Source organism: Chelon labrosus, assembly GCF_963514085.1.
Source record: "Chelon labrosus genome assembly, chromosome: 7".
NCBI classification, from domain to species: domain Eukaryota; kingdom Metazoa; phylum Chordata; class Actinopteri; order Mugiliformes; family Mugilidae; genus Chelon; species Chelon labrosus.
This window is the reverse complement of record NC_140343.1, coordinates 5,914,829-5,938,631: the sequence shown is the minus strand read 5'-3', so window position 1 is coordinate 5,938,631 and position 23,803 is coordinate 5,914,829. Positions and strand designations below refer to the sequence as shown.

The 23,803-nt window shown below is 42.0% G+C and overlaps 1 protein-coding gene across 3 annotated transcripts; it reads left to right on the top strand.

The window, feature by feature from the left end:
- Positions 1 to 137: 137 nt before the first annotated feature.
- On the top strand, positions 138 to 13,740 carry tdrd5 (tudor domain containing 5). Of its 3 annotated transcripts, none has more exons than XM_084548479.1 (18): positions 138 to 450; positions 1,085 to 1,318; positions 1,402 to 1,613; positions 1,903 to 2,209; positions 2,326 to 2,450; positions 3,899 to 3,982; positions 4,607 to 4,663; positions 4,817 to 4,967; positions 5,188 to 5,357; positions 5,509 to 5,723; positions 5,881 to 6,090; positions 6,196 to 6,262; positions 6,892 to 7,092; positions 7,319 to 7,453; positions 9,611 to 9,676; positions 10,085 to 10,264; positions 10,354 to 10,543; positions 13,164 to 13,740. In XM_084548479.1, exons 2-18 carry the CDS (start codon positions 1,090 to 1,092, stop codon positions 13,229 to 13,231), a joined length of 2,667 nt encoding a protein of 888 aa, XP_084404605.1. In that variant the 5' UTR covers positions 138 to 450; positions 1,085 to 1,089; the 3' UTR covers positions 13,232 to 13,740. The 3 variants fall into 3 exon arrangements, with proteins under 3 accessions (XP_084404605.1, XP_084404603.1, XP_084404604.1); XM_084548477.1 differs by having other exon boundaries at positions 2,323 to 2,450; XM_084548478.1 differs by having other exon boundaries at positions 415 to 450; positions 1,082 to 1,318; positions 2,323 to 2,450.
- The last annotated feature ends 10,063 nt before the right edge of the window (positions 13,741 to 23,803 follow it).

The window sequence follows — 23,803 nt, the reverse complement described above, 5'->3', positions numbered from 1 at the left end:
TAATCATATTTATATCACTTATTCCCTGAAAGCTTTAATAATTAGCATTTTAAATGAGTTAATGTAAATAGTTGTGTATGTGGCTGATCATTTGAAGAGCTCTTGGGGGCCCCCTGGTGGCCACCAAGGCTCCATGCAGGACGTAGTTCGCTCTTGCGTCACGACGTCGTCGTCCTTCGCTCTGCTGCCACGGTAACGAGAGTTAACCTGAGTTGACCTGACAAGTTAGCTACGTGGCTTTTACGTGAAAGAGGCTTGCGAGTTTACCCGAACATAAGTGAACAACAAAGAAATTTTTGCTGTTTTGCTGCTTTTACACTTAACCATCCAACAATATTTCCGGTGGTTGTTGTCGGCTAGCAGCAGGTGTTGAGGCGAAGGGGGGAGAGGGGAGGTCAAGCGACGGTCCAGATACCAAGAGACGATGCGGCAGAGACGTTGAGGACTAAGGTAACTTCAGCGTTATTTTAACAGACGTAGCTAGGTTTTATTTTATTTATTTATTTATTTATTTATTTATTTACCACAGTTAAAGTTAACGGTTTGGTCGTTTTAAAGAAGGTTTATTGGAACTTCACTGTCAATGTCAAGTCGCCAGCCAGCGTGCAGAGCTCGTCTAACAAAGATGGCGGACGACGAGCAAGTTGGGTTTTAAGCTCCCGTCACGTTCTGACCTTTTATCTGTTTTTAAACGTTAACTAACATAAACGTTGGAGTGAAATTTGATATGTTTGCTAGTGGGCAGGTGGTTGACAGCAACACCTGCTTGCGTGGGGTCAGGATGTACGACTAACTTGCCAAAACATTAGGTACACTAATAAACCATATAACGATACAAAGTGTTTCTGTTATTTAGCCCACCTGTCTCCTCTGGCCAAATGTGTTCAGCCACCAACTCCCCACCAGTCATTTAAGACCAGCTGCTCTTGTTTCAGGTTGTTTTTTTTGAATACACAATGACTTGGATGACTGAGGACCTTCACATGAATTCCATAACTTTCATTATTTAGGATAGTCCACTGACTAAATTTGAGTGAGTGTATTTTTTAGTATGTTTTTTGCTGTGTCCTCCGAACCTGAGCAGGCAAGATGAACCAGGAAGACGTTTTGGCAAAGCTGAAGAAGGATGTGCGCTCCTTGCTCATTTCATCCAAGGTGGGGCTGGACCCTGATCAGCTCAGGCGAGACTACTCGGCCATGTTGGGACATCCAATGCCCCTGAAGCTCCTGGGGTTCAGAAACATTATGGACATGGTGAAAGAGATGCCTGATGTTGTGTCTGTGAACGTCAGGGAGGATGGTAGCCCACACTTAAAGGGTAGAGTCTTTATTTTCAATTAGTAGCCAAGTGCCTTCAAACATTCAAATGAATTGTAATATTTCATACCCTCACCGTCACAGCTGTAAGTGATGCATCCACCCGAAACCTCGAGGAGCTGATTGCCAGGCAGCGTGAGTCCAAGAAAGACAAGAAAGTCAAGAGGGGAGTTGTTAACTATTTCTCCCCTCGCTACCGACCTGCGTCTCCCTCTGTGGTCCTCCCTAGAAGAGGTCGGGCTTCTCCGCCCATTCCTTTTCAGCTGAGGGCACAACTCCGCATCCTCCTTTCCCAGGTTTGACTACTCTGTGAAGTTCATATGCAATAATTACTCACCCTCGTGTTCACTGCAACAAGCTTGACTGTTTGAGCCTTAAATTAAATGGCTTAAGCCTTCATCCTTCTCACTGAAATAGGACATAAAACACATAACACACATTATTATTGGAAATATAGTTTAAAAGTATTCAAGGACACCAGTCCAAAAAAGAGATACCCAAATAGCTTTTCAGTTCACGTTTTCCTCTCATTTGATCACGCTTCTCTGTCATTATACCGGAGTAATGGTGTGGCTGCTCTCCCAGGGTCCACTTAGGTTGTCTGACCTCGAGGTGAGCTTTCTGCGCTGCTTTGGCTACCCGCTGCGTGTCCACAGCTACGGCTTCTACTGCATTGGAGAAATGCTGGAGGCGGCGGCCGATATGGTGATCATCCAGCAAGGCAGGCTTGGCTCCGTTGTGACCCTGAGGGAACAGATGATTCCGAGGCCGCTGCTCAGACCGTTCAGCTCACAGAGGGAGATGAGACGGATAAATCCGGGGCCGGCTTTGACTGGCAAGACAACCTTCAAACGACCAGACATGAAAGTTCAGACACCAGCTACACCTCCAGGTGTGTTAATAAAGAGTTGGGTTTATGTAGGCATTAAATGCTTCAGTTTCTGAAGACATGCTGTTATGTTTGCCACTAATTTAATATTTTCAGATACCTTTGCTTTCCAACAGAAGTTCCAGTAATACCGAATCCTCTGAACCAGCCCTCTACTGAGGCCACTATGGACCCTGTCACTAAAGAGCCAACAACTGTCAGTGGCTGCCAAGATGGTCAGCTCTTTCATCAACGTGTCCTCAAGGTTTGTTTTCATTTAAAAGAAAACTTAAAGGAACAGTATGTAAGATTGTGGCCAAAACTGGTACTGCAATCACTTTCAAAATACTGTAGAACGGTGTATCCCCTCCAACCTCCCCCTGACTCGAGGTTGCCAGGTTACCGAGGTAACGTTAGGCTACTCAATACGTCTCAATTACGTTTCACATTGCCATAATCGACGTGCTAATGTTTTCCTCAGCGTTTCAGCATAATGACAGAGAAACGGGCTCATAATGCATTGCTAATGTTAGCAATGACGACTCACCGTTTTTATTTCCCAAACAATTCCTTACCTTTTCAATTCGATGAGCCACCTCCTCTGTATGCGCTAACGTAACGTTACTTTGCACGAACATGCATAACTTTGTTCGACTGTCGTGAATATTTTAAATGTCCATTTACATTATGTACAAGTAAGTTAGCCAGGAGAAAATTAGCAACGTTGGCGTCTGTCTTCAAATTCTTCTCCGTTTCCAGCCGTCTCCATCGTTCAAAGGCATCTCCTATACAAATCCTTGTTTTATTTCGGACTTTGTCACGACGTAGTTCGGATTCATAACGAGGTCTTTTAGGTTTCGTAACGTTATACATGTTTTATCCGACACGTTCGTAGCTGCAGCTGCGGTAACTAGAGCAGAGCTGGCAACCCGGAAGACGAAACTCTACTGACTTCGTGATTGGTCGATAGGTGGAGGGTGGCGCCTCAGACCAAAACACAACATGACAACATCAACATCAGTTGAGGGCTGCAACTTTCACTTTTAAATGACAATATCCTGGCCGGACCACTGTTGTCAGTGATATAAGTATTTGAAATTAACATGATTTCTTCATGTCTAGTGACATATCAGGGCCATTTTATGATTAATTGAAATACATTTCTTACATACTGTTCCTTTAATAGTCAGGCCAGGTCTTCAGCATAAATTGGATATACAAAACTTTATCAGATGAGAACTTACAGGAAACATATAGATATAGATGTGTAAAATAGTGTGTGCTCCTCATAAACATTCAGAATACGATTGGTCAGGATTCAGTGTGGCATGTCACAACAGAACTACAGCACATAGTTCTTTCACTGAATTACGTCATTAAAGGTGCAGTCACCTGTTCTCAGAATGGTGATATTTTAACAGCAGTTGAACAAATACATCCTTTCCCTTCAGTTTTATTACAGAAGCTCAAACCTCCACACTGCATTACTTGGCAGACCAAAAGAGAAATATGGCAACCTGGCGTAATGCACCGTTTGGATTTCATTGTGGGGCGTGTTTCAGCCAATACAGAGAAACAAACAAACCTCTGCATCCATTTGGATAATTTAGCCACCTTCCAGAACTGCGAGGAAAAACATTCAGTGTACAGTTGTCTCATTTTAAATACAGTTATTCTTTTCTTTCTGTTTTTTTTTCTTTACTTCTGCGTCAGCTGGAGGAGGAGTTTCGTCAGCAAATCCTGGAGAATGGAGTAGCTGGCATCATTAATCAGGAGCTGAAGGACAAGCTGCGAAAGGTCAGGCTTCACACTAGTTTATAAGCAACTGTCTTAGGGCAACAATAGACTGAAAGCTCGGAGTGGACTTGGAACGTCTCTCAGAGTGTGTGCTAATGGTTCATATCAATGCAACAGTACAAAGCGCAAAAGATCTGGATGGATTTGACTATAATTAAAGATGTTTGGTGATTTAGTACATTTACTGTGAGCTGGTCTCATTCTTTGGAGCAGCTGTCAGTCTCAGTGATGGAGTAAAACAACAGCTCAACAAATGGAATAACACTTTTTCAGGAGATCATACACATGTCATGTGTATGCTGCAGAGCATCTTGGCATAAACACACAGCACGACATATCTGTGGCCAGAAGCCAATGTTGTTTGATTTAGTCTACAATAACAATTTTAATTCCAACAGTTTTTATCCTCTTGTATGTAACGTGATAATTTTGGTGACTTGTTTTGTGACCAAGACATGTGACGACCAGAATTTTCTGAAGATTTTGTACTGAAACCATAATAGATTCTAAATTATCTGTAGGAGAAGGATAGAGACAACTTAAGTGACCACAGTACACACTATTCGTTTTTTCCTGCACCTAACAAACAGTTCAATGTCATGTCATGTTGACAATCTTCTACAGGTTGTAGGTCAGACTGCTGGTGGATTATCGGTTCATGATTTGCCCGCTGAGTTCAAGGTAAAAAAAAAAGAGTTCCCTGTTTTTATTTACCAAGCACCTCATAGATCTAGAAACTCATTTATTTACTCTCTTACAGTTACTGTCTGTTCAGTTTAAAGACGATGATCTTGTTGGGAATCTCACATTTGGTGCTTCTTTTTTGCTCCTCAGAGGCTTTTTGGTGAAGACTTGCCTCTTTCACAGAGCGGCTTCGTCAGCGTCACTGAACTTGTTGGAGCCATGAGCGATATTTTCCACTTGAAACCAGCAGAGGGTGACAACGTAAATGACTGGATAATCATGGACATACTGGAGAGTGATGGTATGCAATCAGGTGTACATGCATATGTTTAACCACCAAGCACTTAGAATCAGGTTAGCTTGAACTTTGTGAAAAAGTAGTAATGCATTATTTGTTTAACGTATCACCAGTTAATGTTTCAGTCATGTGTCAGTCTTGATTAGATACCAGTCGTTTTTGTTTTTTTCTCCCTGCAATCATCATGTGACAAAGTTATCTTCGTATTTGTGTCTTTTTCTAGACTCAAAAGAGACTGAGAGTTTTAATGACGGTGTGAAATCACCTGCTACGAGTTACTACTTTAGTGGTGGAGAGTCTCCCTGGGAGGGTAAACTGGAAGGAGAGGGTGATGCAGTCACAGCAGAGGATGAGAAGGTGGAGTTCAAGACGAGTAACATTTCCAAAGAATTGGTAAGACAGCATCTTTTCATCATAATAATTGGGCCAAATTACGACGTACTATTCATTTTTACAGCATCTAACAAACAGCTCAATATATCGAGTCTGTCCATATGCTGTATAGATGTACACAAGTTAGATGAAACATGACGTCTGCCTGTAGATATCCGAGATTTACCCTAATATTCGGGCGCATTGCAACACCACCTTGCCCTTGGACGCCCTGCGGAGTCAGCGTCTCAGTCCACCAACACGTCATGGTTCTCGGGAGCTGGTAGAAGTCCTGGTGGAACAGGTGGAGTCGCCTGGACATTTCTACATCCGTTACAGCAAGAATGAGGAGTCCCGAGCACTGGAGGACATGATGATCGAGATGAGGTGATGCAAAATATGCTGTATTTGTTGTACAACCTGTATTCTAAGGGATTCTCTGTAACTGTAATATATTTGCCATCTCATGTTGCCTACTGCCTCATCGGGAATGACATGATATTTCTCCTATTTGTTTCTCCTTTCCTCTCCTCTTGTCTCCTAGACGATGTTACACCTGTCCCGAGGTGTCGGAGCGGTACCGTCTTACCGAGCAATTTATCCGACGAGGTCAGGCCTGCTGTGTGTCGCCCAAAGGAATGTGGTTCTACCGGGTGGTGATCCACCAGGTTGTCAGCCCCACTCAGGTTGAGGTGTACTATGTGGACTTTGGCGATGTAACGGTGGTACAGAGCGCCAGCCTCAAGTTCCTCAAGTACGTGCTTCTCAGATATCTAAACAGTTAAATGAGTACTGTGAATAAGCTCAAAGACGTGTGTGTTTTGCTGTCTTCTGTAGAGTTCATCTCTTTGTTCCCCAGGTCAAGTTATTCAGTTCTTCCAGCACAAGCTGTTCCTTCTTCACTCACTGGAATTAAACCCACCGATGTGAGTCTGTTGCTTTTCTAACAATACATTCACAGTTGCACAGTCTTACAATTACTTCTCGTTAATTACAGAGAGCAAGCTCGATGGGTGACACATTTCTCTTGTAGATTGGCCCAAAGCATAGCAACAAACAAGCATGCAGTTCAGTAAGGAGAGATCAAGTGTGGGTGACGAATCACCATTTATTGTCGTAACATGAGCGAGCCAGAGGAGTGCCAGATGATGACTAAGTGGTGCAGTATAGGGAATTAGCAAGTGGCTGATGGAGATCTAGTGAAAATGTTGGACAGTTGAACAAGATGATTGGCTCAGAGAACACGAGCAAATAAGTTATTGGAAAAGAGTGGTGACGTAGATATTAAGAGTAAAGCGATTAGGAAATACATCTGGAGGAATATATTCACCACAGAGTAAAGAAACAGAACACGAGGAGTCAGATCCTTATTGAACGTTTGCCTAAACTTTATTTAAAGCACAGTTACAACAGGGCATTCATTAAACTCTCCTCAGCAACTATTAATATGCAATGTGTTAATAAAATAAGGCCCCTGAGTAAACAGTACACCTACTGCTTGATTCTTTTATACTTTAGTTTTATGAATAAGATGATTCCTGTTGGTCTCCTATAGGGCAGGTGGACTGCTGAGGCCACGGCTTCTTTCCAGAAACTGTGCTCCGGTCGCACCCTAGTGGGAGCTCTGGATTGTTACACTGGAGATGTGCTGCTGCTCTACTTGTGTGACACACACACTGACATCGACGTCTACATCCACACTGTCCTGATGAGCCAAGGCCATGGGACTGGTTGCAGTACTGCAACCGCTGCAGCAGTGAGCCGCACACACACCATGATTGCACCATGATTGTGATAAATAACAGTTTGTCATGAGCTGATATGTGTCTCATTTAATATGATGTAGCTCTACCTGCTCACCCGCTATGTTTATTGAGTGTACTGTAACATTGTATGAGATATGTGCTGCATAATTGAGAGCAGCAATCATAATTACTTTAATTCAGATGGATTTGTTATTTGGTTCTGTTTTCTTTTCTCAGTTGTGCATCCAGGTCACACCAGTGAGTCTTTACTTGGGGGAGGGAATGGTTGATCTGCCTGAGGTAGAAGAGGAGATGATTTCATCTGGCGAGCAAGAAGACACTCTTGAACAGTCCATGGTGTCCACACTGAAGGTATCACAGACACATAATAACTGGTTTATGCCGGAAAAGCATGAAACATGAAAAAACCTATGGCATGAAACGTGGACATGGCGGACAAACAGTATGACGCGACAGGGAACAAAGGGGAAGGCGGGGCTATATATACAAACATGAGGAACAGGGGTGACAAGACACAGGTGAAGCAAATCAAGAGACAAGACAAGGTGAAACCAGTGACCTAATCAAAGGGACAAAAAAGGCATGTAGTAAGACAAACAGGAAATCGAGAACTTGGCAAAATAAAACAGGAAACAGAAAACTAAACCCTAACCATGACTATGAAAAAAAACAAGAACTTAACAAAATACAATAAACAAAACCCAAGAAACTAAACCATGACAGAAAACATGACAGTTTGTAGTGGATTTGCAGCTTTATGTCACAGTTGTTTCCTATCTATGAATACATTCTCATTCTCTTTTCTCCCCCTTCCGCCCTTCATTTTCATTTTCTTACCCGTTCTTTTAATGTTGCTGTAAAGCTTCAATTCTCTACTGTCCGTAGCTCTTATCTTGCCAGCCATACTGTCAATGCTGCAGGCCCACTGCAGCACATGCGCTCACACACAAACACACTAGGCATACACACTCAGTCAGACCAAACACACAAATCATCCCGCTGAAGGGGGAGTTGCTGTCCAATGCTGCTTAATGTATAGTCACACTGTTGGAAGGTCACCGCTTGCTGTTGGACAGTAAATAAGATGGCAGCCCATCAGTGGGCTGTTTAATGGATATTGGATTACAAGATGGTCTCTCTCTTATGTTAATGAGTGGCAGGTTGTTAAACTGAACATGCAGGAAAGGAGATTTTACTGTTTTACCGTTCATGACATTAAAACAATTCCTTTTTGGTTTATTGTTTAATTTATTCGCGCATTGATTAAAAGCTGGAAGCAAAACAATCCAACTAGACTGACCAGCATTGGAAGAACAATGAAATGATAAAAGAAACAAGATGAATAAGACAAACACATTTAATCAACCTTTATAATTAGTTTTGCTTTGCAGTGTTTTAGCATAATTCAGCCTAAAGCCTGGAAGACAATGGTGGTTTTATATCTCTATAGAAGGAACACTACTCTGAAATTAGATATCAGAAAGGTTAGACAGAACAGGTGGAGTTGCAGAGTGTGTTCTTTTGCTTCTCTCCAAAAATAAACCTCTGATTAGAGGAATAGATCCTTTCAGCACGACATTCAGATTAAATCCAAGCTGGTAAATATCAAACGTGGCGCTAACATGAGCCATTTTATATGAAGGGGATAATATTTTGCAACAGCACAGCAACATGGTGCTCTGAATAATTACTTTGATGCGAACATGTAATGGATCTGCATGAGCCATTAATCACTGTCACCGGCGAGGTCTGACAGCGGTATCTTTCCTGTTGTTCATCTAGATTATTTATATATTATATGAAAGTCTGGAAAGTTTCTAAATTGAAATTGTGTTGTGGTGACTCTTTCCCTCAAGGCTAATGTTTCTTTTAACAGTAGTGTCAGTTCGTGATTTAGAGAGGGCCAACTGCATATACTCAGCTTTGGGAAATCATGGTGTTATTAGAAGTACATACCGACCAGCCAAAACATTAAAACCACTGATAGGAGAAGTAAATAACATTGACCATCGTTTGGACCTGGCATTCTTGTGGATGTTACTTAGACATGTAGCACCCACCTAGACCAGACCAGATCCCCTCTTCCTTTAGCAATGACACTTCTTGATGGCTGCTGCCAGAGATCCCAAACTGATCAAATATAGTTGGGATGATGAGCCCCTCCCTTCAACCCATAGGCCCCAAAGGCCCCCCCTGCCAACAACATTCTGTCTCCAGACACCACAGGACACCCTCAGAAAGCCCATGTCCATTCTCTGATGAGTTACAACTGTTTTGGAGGCACAAGGGAGGAAGGTGGTCATAATGTTATGCCTCATCGGTGTATTTTTATCACAGATTATAAATCTGTTGCCATAAATAAACACCTTCTGGTTGAACTTTTATGTTCATTAAAGTGTTGTTGCAAGCAAAAATGATTATTGTTGTCATATTAATAAACTCCTGCACAATTAAATGTCTTTGCGAAGCATAAATGTAAAGGCTACAGGATTTTTCTTGGTGTCTCAGGTTGAAGACGACGAACTGCCCGCCCTGGAGGTTATTGAGGATAATGAAGTCATCCCCATCCTCCAGGTATGACCACCGGACACCGACAGCATCCACAGCAACACAGCCACCACTGATCCTTCAGCTTCTGTGCACTACTACTTCATTATGCTGATGATTTTTGTTTGTAATTGCATTAACGGCAACAGCTGAAAAAGCTGGAACTTGAGAATGAACTAATGGATTGAAAGCATGACAGAATTATTGCGGTGTTAAATGGAGCTGGGTTTCTTTCAGTGTGTGTGTACAGCAATTACCTTATCAAAATAAGCAGTTTATATATGACCCTTTGGTTAAGGTTAAACTAATGCACCTTAAATTAGCTGTAAAATATAACTGTTTACTCTTTTCAGCAAGATAACCTAATTTATATGAAAGATTGAAGGTAACAAATTAATTATTTCTTGGTTTCTTTAACATCTTGTTCGGGTGAAGGAGGCCAGCCAATCCATTGCTCTGCTAAACAACCAAACCCTCTGCTGTCATAAACCGGTCTGGGTCTTGACCAACAAATCACCTCCTGTCAGCCCCTCAAGTCCGACCTCCAGCCCTCTGGCTCCTCCAGATCTGATCCAGACCGAGACACCCTCAGTTCACTGTAAACGTGACCTTAAAGTGAGGAGACATCATTTGTGTTTGCTTAATTTTTCGATAAATCACTGTGAGTTAGGGTTTATTTCAGGAGCTTTTTACTCTGTCCTCAGACACCAAGCATCACTCCTCCACCAACTTCTCCCAGCATTATCTCCAGCTCCTCCTGTTCAACACCAGAAGAGGTCCAGTTCCATCCCAGGATCACCACCCCCTCATTGGTTAGACCACCTCTGATCCTCAGCGCCCTGAGCCTCCACTCTCCTGACCAGGGCCAAATCCAGAACAGCCCTTTGGGTTCAGGTACGCTCATATTGGTTTGTTTTGGAAAGGTGTACAGAATGTGTTTCTAAGTAAGGACTAAAGTGACTAAAATCCTAAATGAGTAACTGCAGCAGGTTTGCAGGAATAAATCATTTGGTCTTTAGGTTGAAATTTGCAGATTCAGTTTGAGTTACAGGCGGTTTATACTTCTGCGTTAAGGTGACACAGAGGCTACGGCAACAATGCAGATTCCTACGTAGACCCTAGCACCGTAGCCTGACGTGCACCTCCCTAGAAATGTAACTATGCACCAAATTTCGATTGATTGTTTTGGATTACTAAAGATGGAGCGCATTGAACAAAGGTTAACTGAGGAGGTTTGGAGATACAAACGTTTGTATGACTCGTCTTCGAATTTCAGCGCAAGTTTCAATTGCCATTGTTGAAATTGAAGCGGAGTCCATAAAGTGGAAAGTGAAGAAGTAGAATCAAAAATGAACCCGACTGGCAAAAAAAGACACAGTACCGACTAGAGTTTGGGTGGTGTTTTTACAGAACGAGCCAGACCAATGAGCGCACAAGTAGAAATGGCTTGCACCGACGTAGACTATACCCGCAGAGATATAAACTCCACTTTAGGGTGAAGCTACATTCACAAAAGTAATTTACCCAATTTGTTGCTGAATGATCTTTCACCACTTCTTTATAAGAGATTTATAAGTTTTGTTGCTCTTATTGCTTAATAACCACAGTTCCTTGGGAATATTGCTTTAGTGGAGTCGTTTAGTTCACACATTCATTAAATCATATTTTAGACATTTAGAACTCCTAAAAGTATGTAGCTACGCTTTGTTTCGCAGTAAAAAAATAAACATTAGATGCTTTTAAAGCCTTCAGAAAGAGCTGTTAAGTTTTACTTCTTGCCATAGAATGATGACATGGAACAAAAGACCTCATTTACACACGATGCTTGTCGTCTCTCTTGCACGCGCTCATTTTCTAAAAAGGATTATACAGTGACCTTCATTAACCTGCCCATGTACACGCATTTGCGCCAGCCCTCTCGCTCTCTGTAACATACACACTGAGAAAAGCCTTCAATGAAATTAGAGTGTGTCCATGGATGCAGAGAGGACGTATTGATTTCCACCCCGCTGCTCTCAGTGGTGGATGTACCTGCAGCGAGAACCCGACACAGATTCAATTAGACCTGTTACCAGAGCTATTTGACCCAACAAGCTGCTTTCATTGCATTTGTCCTGATATTGATACACTGCTGCTCCGCCATGCTTCCACTTGAACCATGTCGGTAAAAAATTAAAATAAATTAAATATAGTGGATCGAGGTGGATTTATGTATGAATCACTTTGTGCAGATTGTAGCATCACAGATTGATAAAACTAAGTCTTGTCAAATGCAAATTCTTTTTAACGCCACAATTGCTTTTGATTCTGTGATTAATGGACACTGCCCCATAGTTTGGGAAATCATAGCAAAGCATCAGTAACACTGTGGAAAGCAAGCAGAACCTGAAGTAGTTAATTTTACCCTGCAAAGAGGAGTCATACGTCCTGTAGCGTAGGAGCCTAGGAAGCTTTCTGAGCAGCTGTAATATTCCTAAGTGAAATACCCTTTCTTATTTTCTTATTGAAGTGTGATTCATTTGGATTAATTATGGAAATCATGTGATTTATTACAATTGAATATTTTAATCTGTTGACAACTCCCAATTTTTCACAAATCTGACAAATTGTTGATATTGGTGATATTCTCTTAATTTCATAGTAATTATTTCCTCTCAGTCTTGATCCTCTGTATTCTGTTTTCCAGCATTCCCTGAGGCCTATCTACTGACTTTTCTCAGAAGCCTGACATTGCAAAAAAAACCTGACTCCAGAAAATCCACACTAACACTTACAGTTGCAAAGTCTGCACTTGTGTCACACTCCTGTTGTCTCTCGTTGCGCCTCCAGCTGAGTCTGACGGCTTAGCGGATTTGTTTCACATGAAAGAGTCGGTTCTCGGCTTGTTGTTGTGCGGCTCCTTGGAGTAAACACTGTATGGAATCGCTGTGGAAAGAACTGAAAATGACAATTCTGGGCTCATTTATTTTTTTAATTATGGTAGTATCTTGAAAGCTATAGAGTAAAGTCACACAGGATAAGACTGGTGTTTATGATGACCTCCAGCTATGAAGCTATGATACTGATGCGTGCTGAGGATGTGCTTGGGACGCCCTTGCATCACTGTCTCGTTATATAGTTTATTATGTCTTCAACGTTCTGATCATTCTGATCACAAAACATATCCAACATAACACATGCAAATTATGTTTTTGAGTTGTTCCTAAAACATTTTTGTGTGTGTACCTGTGTCAGGCTGCATCCTGCTGGGGATGGCTGCTGCCATCAAGGGGTGTCATTGCTATGGGGTGGGGGGTACCTGGTCTGGTCTAGGTGGGTGCTATATGTCTAAGTAACATCCACATGAATGAATGACAGGTCCAGAAGTTTCCCAGCAGAACATTGACTTGTCACAAGATGGTCAATGTTTACTTCTCCTGTCAGTGGTCATAATGTTGTGGCTGATTGATTGCATGATATATTTTACAGAATAGCAATGGTAGATATTTAATGTGTGTTTCATTCTGTTTCCCAGGTGTTCCTGTTTTTCCCATCCATAGGCGAAACTCTGGCATCATGTTTCCTCTGTTTGGGGCCAGGTAGGTCGTTCGTCCTCTCTCCCCCCAAAAAACAACTTCAGAATAATAAAGGACAGAGACAGAGAAGAAGGAATATTCATTCATCGATGAATAAAGACCTAAAAAAATATCTTGACAATCTTTGAAATCATTTGTCACCAAGGACTTGAGTTAAGTACAGACTTGAAAAATATTCCTTCAGAGTTCATTGTCACATAATTTTAATCTAGATTAGTTAAACTCTGTTACCTTATGTTTAATGGTTTAATACTGGTGTACTTGTATTTCTAACAGTTAAGCCTTGGAAGACAAAATACAGAAAATTGATTGTTGTTCTTTTATAAATGTGATTGTGCTTGCAAACGACTTATTGTTTGAAAAAAAATAACTATTTTGTGTTTCATCATTTTCTCAAAAGACATTAAGCTGCCCAATGTGATGGTTTAATTTCATATCAATATTGTTTTTTTAGACTGGGTTAGAGCAGTTCAAACGGCTATTAAAATGAACAGTAAAGAAAAGTCATGACAAATGTAATTTTATTTTTGAAAATAAATTTTTATTTGATAGAATCTGTTAGTATTACTGTTTTTAATTCTTGGTTGGTACACATCAGTGAATTCATTGTGAACACACAATTATTTACATTGAGACAAAACCTTTTTTCTTTATATGTTGATGCTGGACGACAGAATGAATATTACACAAGAATAAAATAAATCATTGACGTGAGTTAGATGCATAATGAAGAAATTATTTAACCCTTTATAGGGCCCTCATTGAAATACTTGGAAATCTAAACTTCCCTAGAGTGTTTTTGTAGGACGTAAGGAGACTTAAGCCATAATTTTTTAACTTTCATGAAGATAATCAAGATCAATGAAGTTACCATATATGGTTCATTGCCCTTAATTGGTAAACAAATGTAAACATGTATTTTAGACCATTAGAACATAAGTGCTGATTCAGGCACTTGTCAACAGACACATTAGACAGCATCAGGCCTCTTCTTCTTCGTGGTACCTAATAAAGCAGTTACGCTCAGCGTTGGAGAATGTTGCCTTGATCTTCTCTGATAGATAGCTTCGGTGAAAACCACATGCTTCTAAACCTCACTATGTGGCACAGGGATGCAATTTAAAATATGAGCTAAAGTTATTGTACACGGTTCTTCGCCCCATTAAGGGTTAACATTCAAAACATTACGCTTACGTTCTGATATTTCTGGCCAGTGGTGATCCTTGGATCTTGGCGACCTTAAGCAAAGACGTATGTGTGCAAACTAGAAGTATCTAGCATAAGGTATATAGAAGGTGGCCCCTAGGGTGGGTTTGCAGTATTGTCGATGTACGATTTTCACTGATTTAAGGTGGTATAGAGGCAAAAATGCCAAAAGTTAGCCATCTTGGGTAATTTTTTTGACGGGATACCAAACACTTGCTTTGGTATGCTTGTGCCTCCTCTGTATCCGGCTCTGGTTGCCGAGGTAACCCCTTTGTGTATTTTACCCCAAAAGTTTCTTAAGAGAAACAAGCACAACATAAAAGCATAGTGTGGATGGAGCAAGGTGCTGTCGCGCGTTCTGTTTGAAAAATAACAACACCTTCGGGTTTTTCACCTGTCATCTCTACAACTCCCTCGGTTTCATTTCGTGGTCTCTTGTCGCCTCATCGCTGCTAGTTTCTTCCTGTGTTCATACGTACAGCATGCTGTTCAAATTTAGTCTCTAGTCCCTTTTTAAGTAGCCACAAATTGTAATGTCGGTCCGACACTGATGATGTTTCCTGTTGTGGTTCGTAGGTAAATGTTTATCACTGAGACACTTCAATAACTATTGGATCACACTTGGTGAAGCTATTCAGGTCCCTCTCAGGTTGAATTCTAATTTCTTACAGCTAATTACCTGACGTTATATTATTGTACTGATATAATCAGCATGTAAGGCGTTGGCACTGGGGTCGTATTAATAAGCTAAGAAGCATTTGCAGGAAGCACAAATCACTGCTCACAGCCCCAGGTACAGCCTCATAGAGCCTTTAGCCGTACGATAGTCTTGTTTTTCTTGTTGAATCCTACTTAACGTTGTCCATTCAGTACCTGTTACTGTTTATCCTGCAATCTTCACCTGAGACGAACACTAGCACCTACGACCTATTTGTAATCACCAAATTAACCCAACATGCGTATCTTTAGATTGTGTCTGGAAACACAAAACCCATAACAGGCACAGTGAGAACATGCAAACTTCACACAGAGAGGACCTAGCTTGAAGGGTCAAATCCGGAACCTTCTTGCTGTCATTAATGCTGCACCACCATACCCCCCCTTACTTTATTGTTAGGATGTGTTGCTTAATTTTATCCTGGCTCTCCTCACTCCATCAGGATGCCAGCATGACCTTCATTGAATCTGTACTTGGCCTCATTTTGCTGACTCGCATCTTTTGAAACTACATGTGAACAGCCACGCCTTAAACCCAACGACCAAAATCCTTCTAAACCCAGTGGCACTCGTTCCTGTGAGAGAGCCAACATTTACTAGGATATAATATCTCTCTTTAGCTGTGCACACAGCCCAAACCTCCCTTTGCTTCATTTTCCAGTAAGGAGTGGTAAATAAACCAAAAGTGGAGTAGAGTGGAGTGGAGTCCTGGATCATTGTTTGCTCCCTGCTGGGCTCCCTGACCCTTTTCCTGTCTCAGCCAATTAGCTTTTTAAAAGGCCCCTAACGAGAAAAGGTCCCCCTCCCCTCACTCAAACACAATGTGGAACATTAACCTACACACACACATACACACAGTGACATTTTCTTCTTCCACAAAATAGACAGGCGACTTATAACCGGCACTATCTGTTATAAATTATTACAATCCTTAAACATACACTTGTCACACCTCTGAAATGGGACATTTAACATTTATATTTTATGCGGTAAACTTTCACTTATTCATATATTCACACACAAAATGGAAGTCCTCAACATTCACGCACATAATCGCACACAACAACTCATTTACCAACACCATCTCGGCGCAGAAAGCAGAGGCACACATACAAACTGCAAGCCGTCGCTTGTTTCAAGCTCCATTAGCGTGTTTGTGCGGGTGGAGGAGGGTGAGGCCTGGTAAGACAGACGCTCCATAAACCTTATTAAGGTGGAATGTAATGCGGTTGCAGCTGAATTAGCAGCCGACAGCGGCAGAGCATCTGTGTGCTGAGTGAAGCATGAAGATCTGATGGCTCTGATTTACAGCCGAGACCCGAAAAACCGGTCGAGAGGAGACGGCTTTTGTTTTGCAGGCCTTCGTGTTGGCTGATTAGCTGAACAGACGAGAGATAACCTGGGCGCTTGGTTCGCCATTTTTACGCTTACTTTTGTATTTTGACCGTTTTATTGATGATTGATGCATCTTTTTTGACGTTGTTTTTGGCGACATTGTAATCAGGAATTGATCCGTTCATAGTTCTCTTAGTTTAACCGGGATGAAGCTACATTCTGTGTTTAAATGAGGGCGTACTGAGTCACCCTTATATGCTGTATAGGATCATTTCTGGAAGAGACACCCCTTTTAATACTATTCTTGCATCAAATTTCTTATCTCTTGTATTAAATGTAGAACAATTTAAGAGCGGAGAGGAGCTTCATTCTTCTGCCAATCCCTCAGGCCTCTAAGTCTGCTGCTTTTACCAAAGACGAACCTGCAGCTAAAATGAAGCTGTGTCTCACATTTTAATAGAATCTGTTGCTAGGTTCAATGAAAGGTTATTTTATCCGCTTTTAGAGTCGTAATAATAGTTGCAGATGGTGTCATTCCTTTTTCTCTTTAAATTAATTAGTTAAACCATAACTGCACCGATCTATGTTATAACATGATTGAAGTCTGTTGCTGTGGAAGCTGTTACTTGTTGTATTTTTTTTACATTACGCCTTCATTTAAAGGAAGTAAACCCTCCACTCCTCCTTAAACTCTCAGCCCTGACCTCTGCCAGTTTCAGTGTGAGGATTTATGGCTATGTGAAATAACGAGGGCCTTGAAGAGACCCTTGGGGGGGAGGAAAGACGGCTGCATGCTGCAAAGACAGACGGATGGAGCCAGAGGAGATGAATTAAGGCTAATGCTCCATTGCATTTCTTTTTTTTTTTGTCTTGCCATTGATAGCACCTCTAATGACTTCATATTCCTTTAAAATGTATTAATGCTTGGGCGGTCTGGTCTTCAGGGGGAGCAGTCTAGAATGAAACTAATCTAAATGAAGGCGACACAAACTGCAGCAAAGCAACAACCGTGAATAGAAGCATTTGTCCCTGGTTTAGTTAAAGTAAATACATTTTTAAAAAACTCTGTCACTGCTAGATAAGTTCAAAACACATGCATGTAGAGTCAGCCGCTCTCAGGCCTCAGTGAGCAGGTCTAAAAAATAACAATATAAACTCCAGTACCTTTAACTTGAAGGCTGAACGATTGTGGTCCTTGGGACAGAGAGGCCTCCTTAGCAACAGAAGAGTAGCCTCTTAGGTCACGGACACACTAAACCTTATCGAACAGCTACCGGCAGCAACAGCTAACTGTGACGTAGCCTTTGTCTGAGCACTTGAACACACCACAAAGACAAGACTACAGTATTTAAATGTTCAGATTGGGGGGGGGGAAAAAAAAGATGTAAATCTGGAGGAGTAGTCCCTTTGTTGGTTTATTTACTTTCCTCATTTCCACTTATCGTGCACTGGTTCGCTAAGCTCAACAGCCAGAGACATCTCTCACCGACCGGTTCCACTGACAATTCAACATGCTGAATCAGCTGAAAAGCCGCCAAATGGCTTCGACGTGATTAAGCTATTGGAAAGTGTTAAGAATACCATTTGTTAATGCCGGCCCATTATCTGTGTTCTAGCCAGAACAGGTCCCTTAAATTCAGCTGCCCACACTTCCCACTGTCCTCCACCTGGATGCAGATGTGGCCAGCAGCGTTTGCCAGCAGCAGCCAGCTGCAGCTGAGCTCCGGGCTCCGTTAATATGCGATGGCACACCCTGACAGTTCCATTAAACCGTATTTATGGCAGCCGCAAATAATTGATATGCAGATATGTCAGGCTATTCGCATTCGCAGAATTGTCTTTGGTCCAGCCATACAATGCATCAAACTGCCGTGCTCCGTGACAACAGAGACAATATGCACCATCACTGGGTATTGTTTGTCCCTACAGACCTCTCTTACTTTACTTCCTCATCCAACCTTATAATAAAACATCCCCATTAAACTGGTGAGGTAGAACGATATAAAGTTTGTATACGTTTTTCTGTAAGGGCTGTTTGCCCTCCAGTAAGGGCTGTGCATCTCCGGTTAAAGCCCCGCTCGCGCTACAGTCAGTCCCTTTTGTGCATTAGGCAGGATTTGTACAACAAAAGTCAGCCAGCTATACAACATATCTGCAGTGAGCAGGCTCAGATCCATTCATATAGACTGCGTCAAGAACGTCCCAGAAGTGTTGTGTCTTAAACAGCTGCAGCTCAGCAGATGCCTAAACCTTCAATTTTATTTGTTTTGCAAAGTTTGTAGCGTTTCCGTTAAAGATAATTTCCTGTTGAAGGAAACGTCACTGTAAAGAAAGTGGAAAAAAATAAACGGGATGTATTTATTGGAAAATTGGATGAACCTGCAAAACACTGGAAAGCAGCAGCGTTGTTGGCAGAGTTTTCTTTTCAAAGAGCTTGGGTTGTCCATACGCTAGAGGTTGCGTTACTTCAGGTTTTTTTTTATAGTGGACTGTTTTCTGATGAAACTCAAGTCGACAGTAATAAAAACACAGTAGAAAGTAATGCTTTGCAACAAGGAAATCTCTATTCTTGACTTGAACACATATGCTGAGAACAGACAGCTCATATGCTCCGTACTGTGAGGTGCAGATATGTATAGCCTGTATAAAAACAGGCTGCAACTCAGCACCATAAATAGCATTTAATAGTACTGTAAGATGGGATACTGTAGCTGAGCTTAGTGCAGTATTTATCTGAAGCCTTCTCCGTGTCCTGCAGTAATATCATCATTGGAGTTGTTAATTGACTGCTGTCCAGCGGATTTGGACCGTTCCTCTGCTAGCGTTAGCGGATGCCTTTTCAGTTGAGTGTGCATTGCAGTAGTACTGGTGTTGTATTTCAGGACTGACATGTCATGGTAGTATGGGCTTCATCTTTACTGAAGTATTTCCACACACTTGATGAACAGCTGCTGCAACGCGTCCTCACCTGTCTTTTGGAGGCGTCCGTGTTGTCATTGCATCCTTAAAGCGTCATGACACAGCGTTAAAAGCTGCTAACTTGACAAGTCGACTAGTTTGTAGGACCCCTCCCGTACGCTAGCAATATTTTATGCTCTGCTTGTTTCACTTGGAAACATTTGCGGTGGAAGATATACAAAAGGTTTACCTCGCCAACCAGAGCCTGTAATGGCCAGTGGCGACCAACTTCCAACGTGCTCTTGTGATTTTGTGATGACCGTTCGGTTTGGACCCATGTATGGAAGCGTGTCAAAAACTGGTTGTAGTTTTATCACCATTTAGAGCATCACTACATGCTTAATTATCCTGACGACGTGCTTCCGTAGGCTTCATCCAACGTTGCCTAACTCCAGTGAAGGACTTAATAGTATCTGAATGTTTGTTCATGAGTGAAGGCAAGTTGGTGAGAATCTAAGACTGACAAAAATGTCACTCATGGAAAATATGCCCCATTTCACTTCTAGTCTCTGAATACAACTTCCAGTGACTTATCATAGTAATACAGTAAAGCCATTCATTGTGATTTGTTTGTTGCGTATCTGCACTTCACTTAGTACAGATAGATATTGATGTTAAACGGCTGCGTGTGACTGATCTTAAACCAAACCCGTCTCTCTCCGGTTAAGTGATGAAACGTTGCATTTAGAGGAAGCAGCACTGAATGAAGAGCAGACAAAAGCAGCAGGTCACCTGATGAATGGCTTCACTTAGCAGCCAACAGAGTGAAGCTTAGTCATGATCTATTGTCGCCCACTTCTCTCTCCTCCTCTGTACTCTGCTCTTTCTCCTCATGTACCCTAATCCTTCTTCTTCTTCTAACCCTAAGTTTCATTTCAAATTTCTGTTTTAAAGGGTTAAAATTAAAGCACTGTATGCAGCCCAGCATGGTAAGCAATTGATATAGTGAGGGCAGAAGTAATCTAACTGGTGCTGTTGAAGTTTTAGGTGAGTCATTTGTAATAGATAAAATCAGACCTCTAGGTTTTATCTTGCACTGCCCACATCTCCCAGTTTAGCTCAGACTTTTACATTCAGAGACATCGTCCTGCTGCATCATTCACCTTATACTGAACTTCAGTTGGCGGACAGACACTCTGACATTAAGAAAGTTTGGGAGTTTGCTTTCAGATGTGAGCTGTCCAAGCCCAGCTGGCAGCAAGACAGCCTACACAGTTCAGCCACAACATTAAAACCACTGGCAGGTGAAGTAAATAACATTGACCATCTTGTGACAATTCAATGTTCTGCTGGGAAACTTTTGGACCTGGCATTCATTGGTGTGGATGTTACTTAGACATGTAGCACCCACCTAGACCAGACCAGGCACCCCCACCCCATAGCAATGACACTCCTTGATGGCAGCAGCCATCCTCAGCAGGATGCAGCCTGACACAGACACACACACAAAAATGCTTTAAGAACAACTAAAATAAAAACATGAAGAACAGCACAAGGCCTCCAAATTCACTACATCCCAAACTGATCAAGTATCTGTGGGATGATCCACAGAGGCCCCTCCCCTCAAAGACCCCCCCAATAACAACATTCTGCTGCCAGACACCACAGGACACCCTCAGAAGACCCATGTCCATTCTCTGATGAGTCACAACTGCTTTGGAGGCACAAGGAAGACCTACACAATATCAGTCATAATGTTATGCCTGATTGGTGTATACCTCCCGTTTATAATAATCCTTTAATATGCAGTCCCCCGGTTGCTACGTGTTCCTCCCGAACCATTCAACCTCAGTTTCATTATCATTCAGCTCTAAATTGATTTGTGAATAAGTCATTATTCACCGGTACAAAGGAAGTAATGAACTGTCCATTTAAATGGATTTAAGCCGCGTTTTCTGTGTGATTTGGGAACTTTGAGAACTCCATCACTCTTCAATCTGCTGCGTTCGATGAAAAACTATGACATGCAAACGCATTTTCTGTTCGCATCAGTACAGCTGGCCTGAGAGACATCTCTAATATTGTGGGGATGGGCCGATCCAGATAAGCATCAAGTCAGAGCTGCCTCCCAGCACAGGAAATAGCATTAGCTTTGTTGTCACACACACACACAGTGACCTCTTAGTCCCCAGGTTGCCATAGAGATACTGCTCCCTCTTTACACCCAGTCGGCCATGCGCAGACTGCTGTCCTGTTTATGTATCCAGTATTTGGGATTTTCTATTTTATGTGGTCATGCAAAGTAGTTTTTAGGTAAGTTCAAATGTAAAATATATCACTTAAACCCAGAGAAGGACGCCACATAGTCCCCCACTGCTTCTCTTCATCTGTCTCCATATTGAACTTGACTGTGAGACTCAAACCTCTGGCTCCAACTCATCAGTGTAATGGATAGCTTGTCTGGCTGACTGATGGAACTGCTGGGACAGGGTAATGTTAAGGGGAACCTGCTGGGACGCTTATTAAAATAAATGGTTCAAATAAGCCTCATTAATACTCATGGACTTCCTCCTGGCATGCTGTTAAAGACCGCGATATATTCACCGCTTCAGCTTCCTGCAGCTTTTTCAGTGTCTCACCTAACGTTTTGTTGTTATATTCGCCGGGACTTTGATGCTGGATTTGTCACCTGCATTGTGTCGACACTGATCTCTGACCCGTATGCACTTTTTTTTTTTTTTTTTTTGTGATCCAATGTCTCAACCGTACGGCCCTGCCAGTCTGGCTAAAATGTAATACTGTCACACTGCGAGTGGCCCTGGATACAGAGAGGAAGGTCACTGCTGACTGATATAGCAATCTGAGGCTCAGATCCAGTGTCTGCTCCTCCCCCCCGGAGTCAATACCGCCGGTTAAATCAAATAGCACACCTGAAATACAGGAAATAACTGCACCGCCGTGGACGCTCTCCTTCTCCAGTCCAGGTGAGCCAGATTTGTTTTGTGTGAAAGTGTGTGTGGTGTGTAATTTAAACCCTAAAAAAAGCTTCTTTATGAAGTTGTTGGTGGCTACTTTTTTTCTCTGCAATAGTAACTCCGCTTGGTGAAGACACGACTTGCAGTTCCTGGAATGGCCACTAGAGGATGGCATCAAAAAGTGAGTCAATCCACGTACACGGACATAAACATGTTTACCACCTGGTACAAAAAAATAGTTTCAAATAATAATTTATCTATTCATAACAACTGTACAGGGTTGAATTTATATATAAGTCACTTGTTTGTTAAAGTTAGTACATAATTAAGGGCCTAACAGAGGTTGCGCTAGACTTTTTCGTTGTCTGTCATTTTGACTGACAGGGTCATAAAATCCCGTCTTAGTCTATTGTTACCCATCACTTTAATTTTTTAAAATGATAATAAAGACATATTCAGTAGCATTTAATTTTCATTAAAGTTTAATTAACCTTAAGTACTTGTTTCAGAACAGTATCGACTTTAAATGGTAACAAAAGAAAAAAAAAGGTTTCAGCTGCCGACACGTCTTGTCCGTACTCGGAACGGGACTGCTAGCGTAAACAGCTCTTAGACGGTACCGTAGGGTTGAAGTGCTTCGGTGGTATGCAAATTCCATTTTGTTGGCCATTAGCTGCATAGATGTCTATGGTCTATGGTTAGCCGAGCTCTGACGTGTGCATCAGTGTAATCGGTGTACCAGGAAATCGTGCACCGACAAAAGTTCCGCGATGTTTGGAACGCAAACTGCGTTGAGAGACGAGACAATTAATAAGGTCACTCGCCACCAAGTGGTCAGGGGTGTGAATTGCAATCTGTCAAAATGACGGACGGCCTTCAGATTTTTCACACATTTGAAGCATTTAAAAAAAAAAAAAAAACGGTCAATGACGGAAAATATTCGGTTAACGCGACCCCTAGGGCCTAGCCGCTTTGAGTGGCAGGTTTGTGCTGTCTCAGGTTGCTAGACATCCGTCTTGACATCACCCACCCACCTCAGCTTCGTTTTTGAATTAACCAGGAAATAGGTAGAGTCAGTGCTCATAGTACGGGCTCTTACTTCTTCTTTTTTTATTATTATTTCTGCTCAGGCTCTTGTAACCTGTTAGCCCAGTAGAGCTAAACTCAATTCCTGTCAGAACATGAGTCTGGTAACACGCCATTTTGGCTCGTTTTAAAGGATACAGAAAAAATATCTCTGAATGCAGCTTGATAGTCGAACAGTTTTCTCCTTCCTGTAGTCCACAACAGTCTCCTTAGCCTTTGCTGTATTGAGCAGCAAGTTGTTGACCCTACACCACATTGTCTTCTGCTCCACCTCGGCCCTGTAGACAGACTCGTCCCCTCCAGAGATGAGCCCCACCACCATGGTGTCGTCAGCAAATTTGACGATGGTGTTGCTGCGGTGG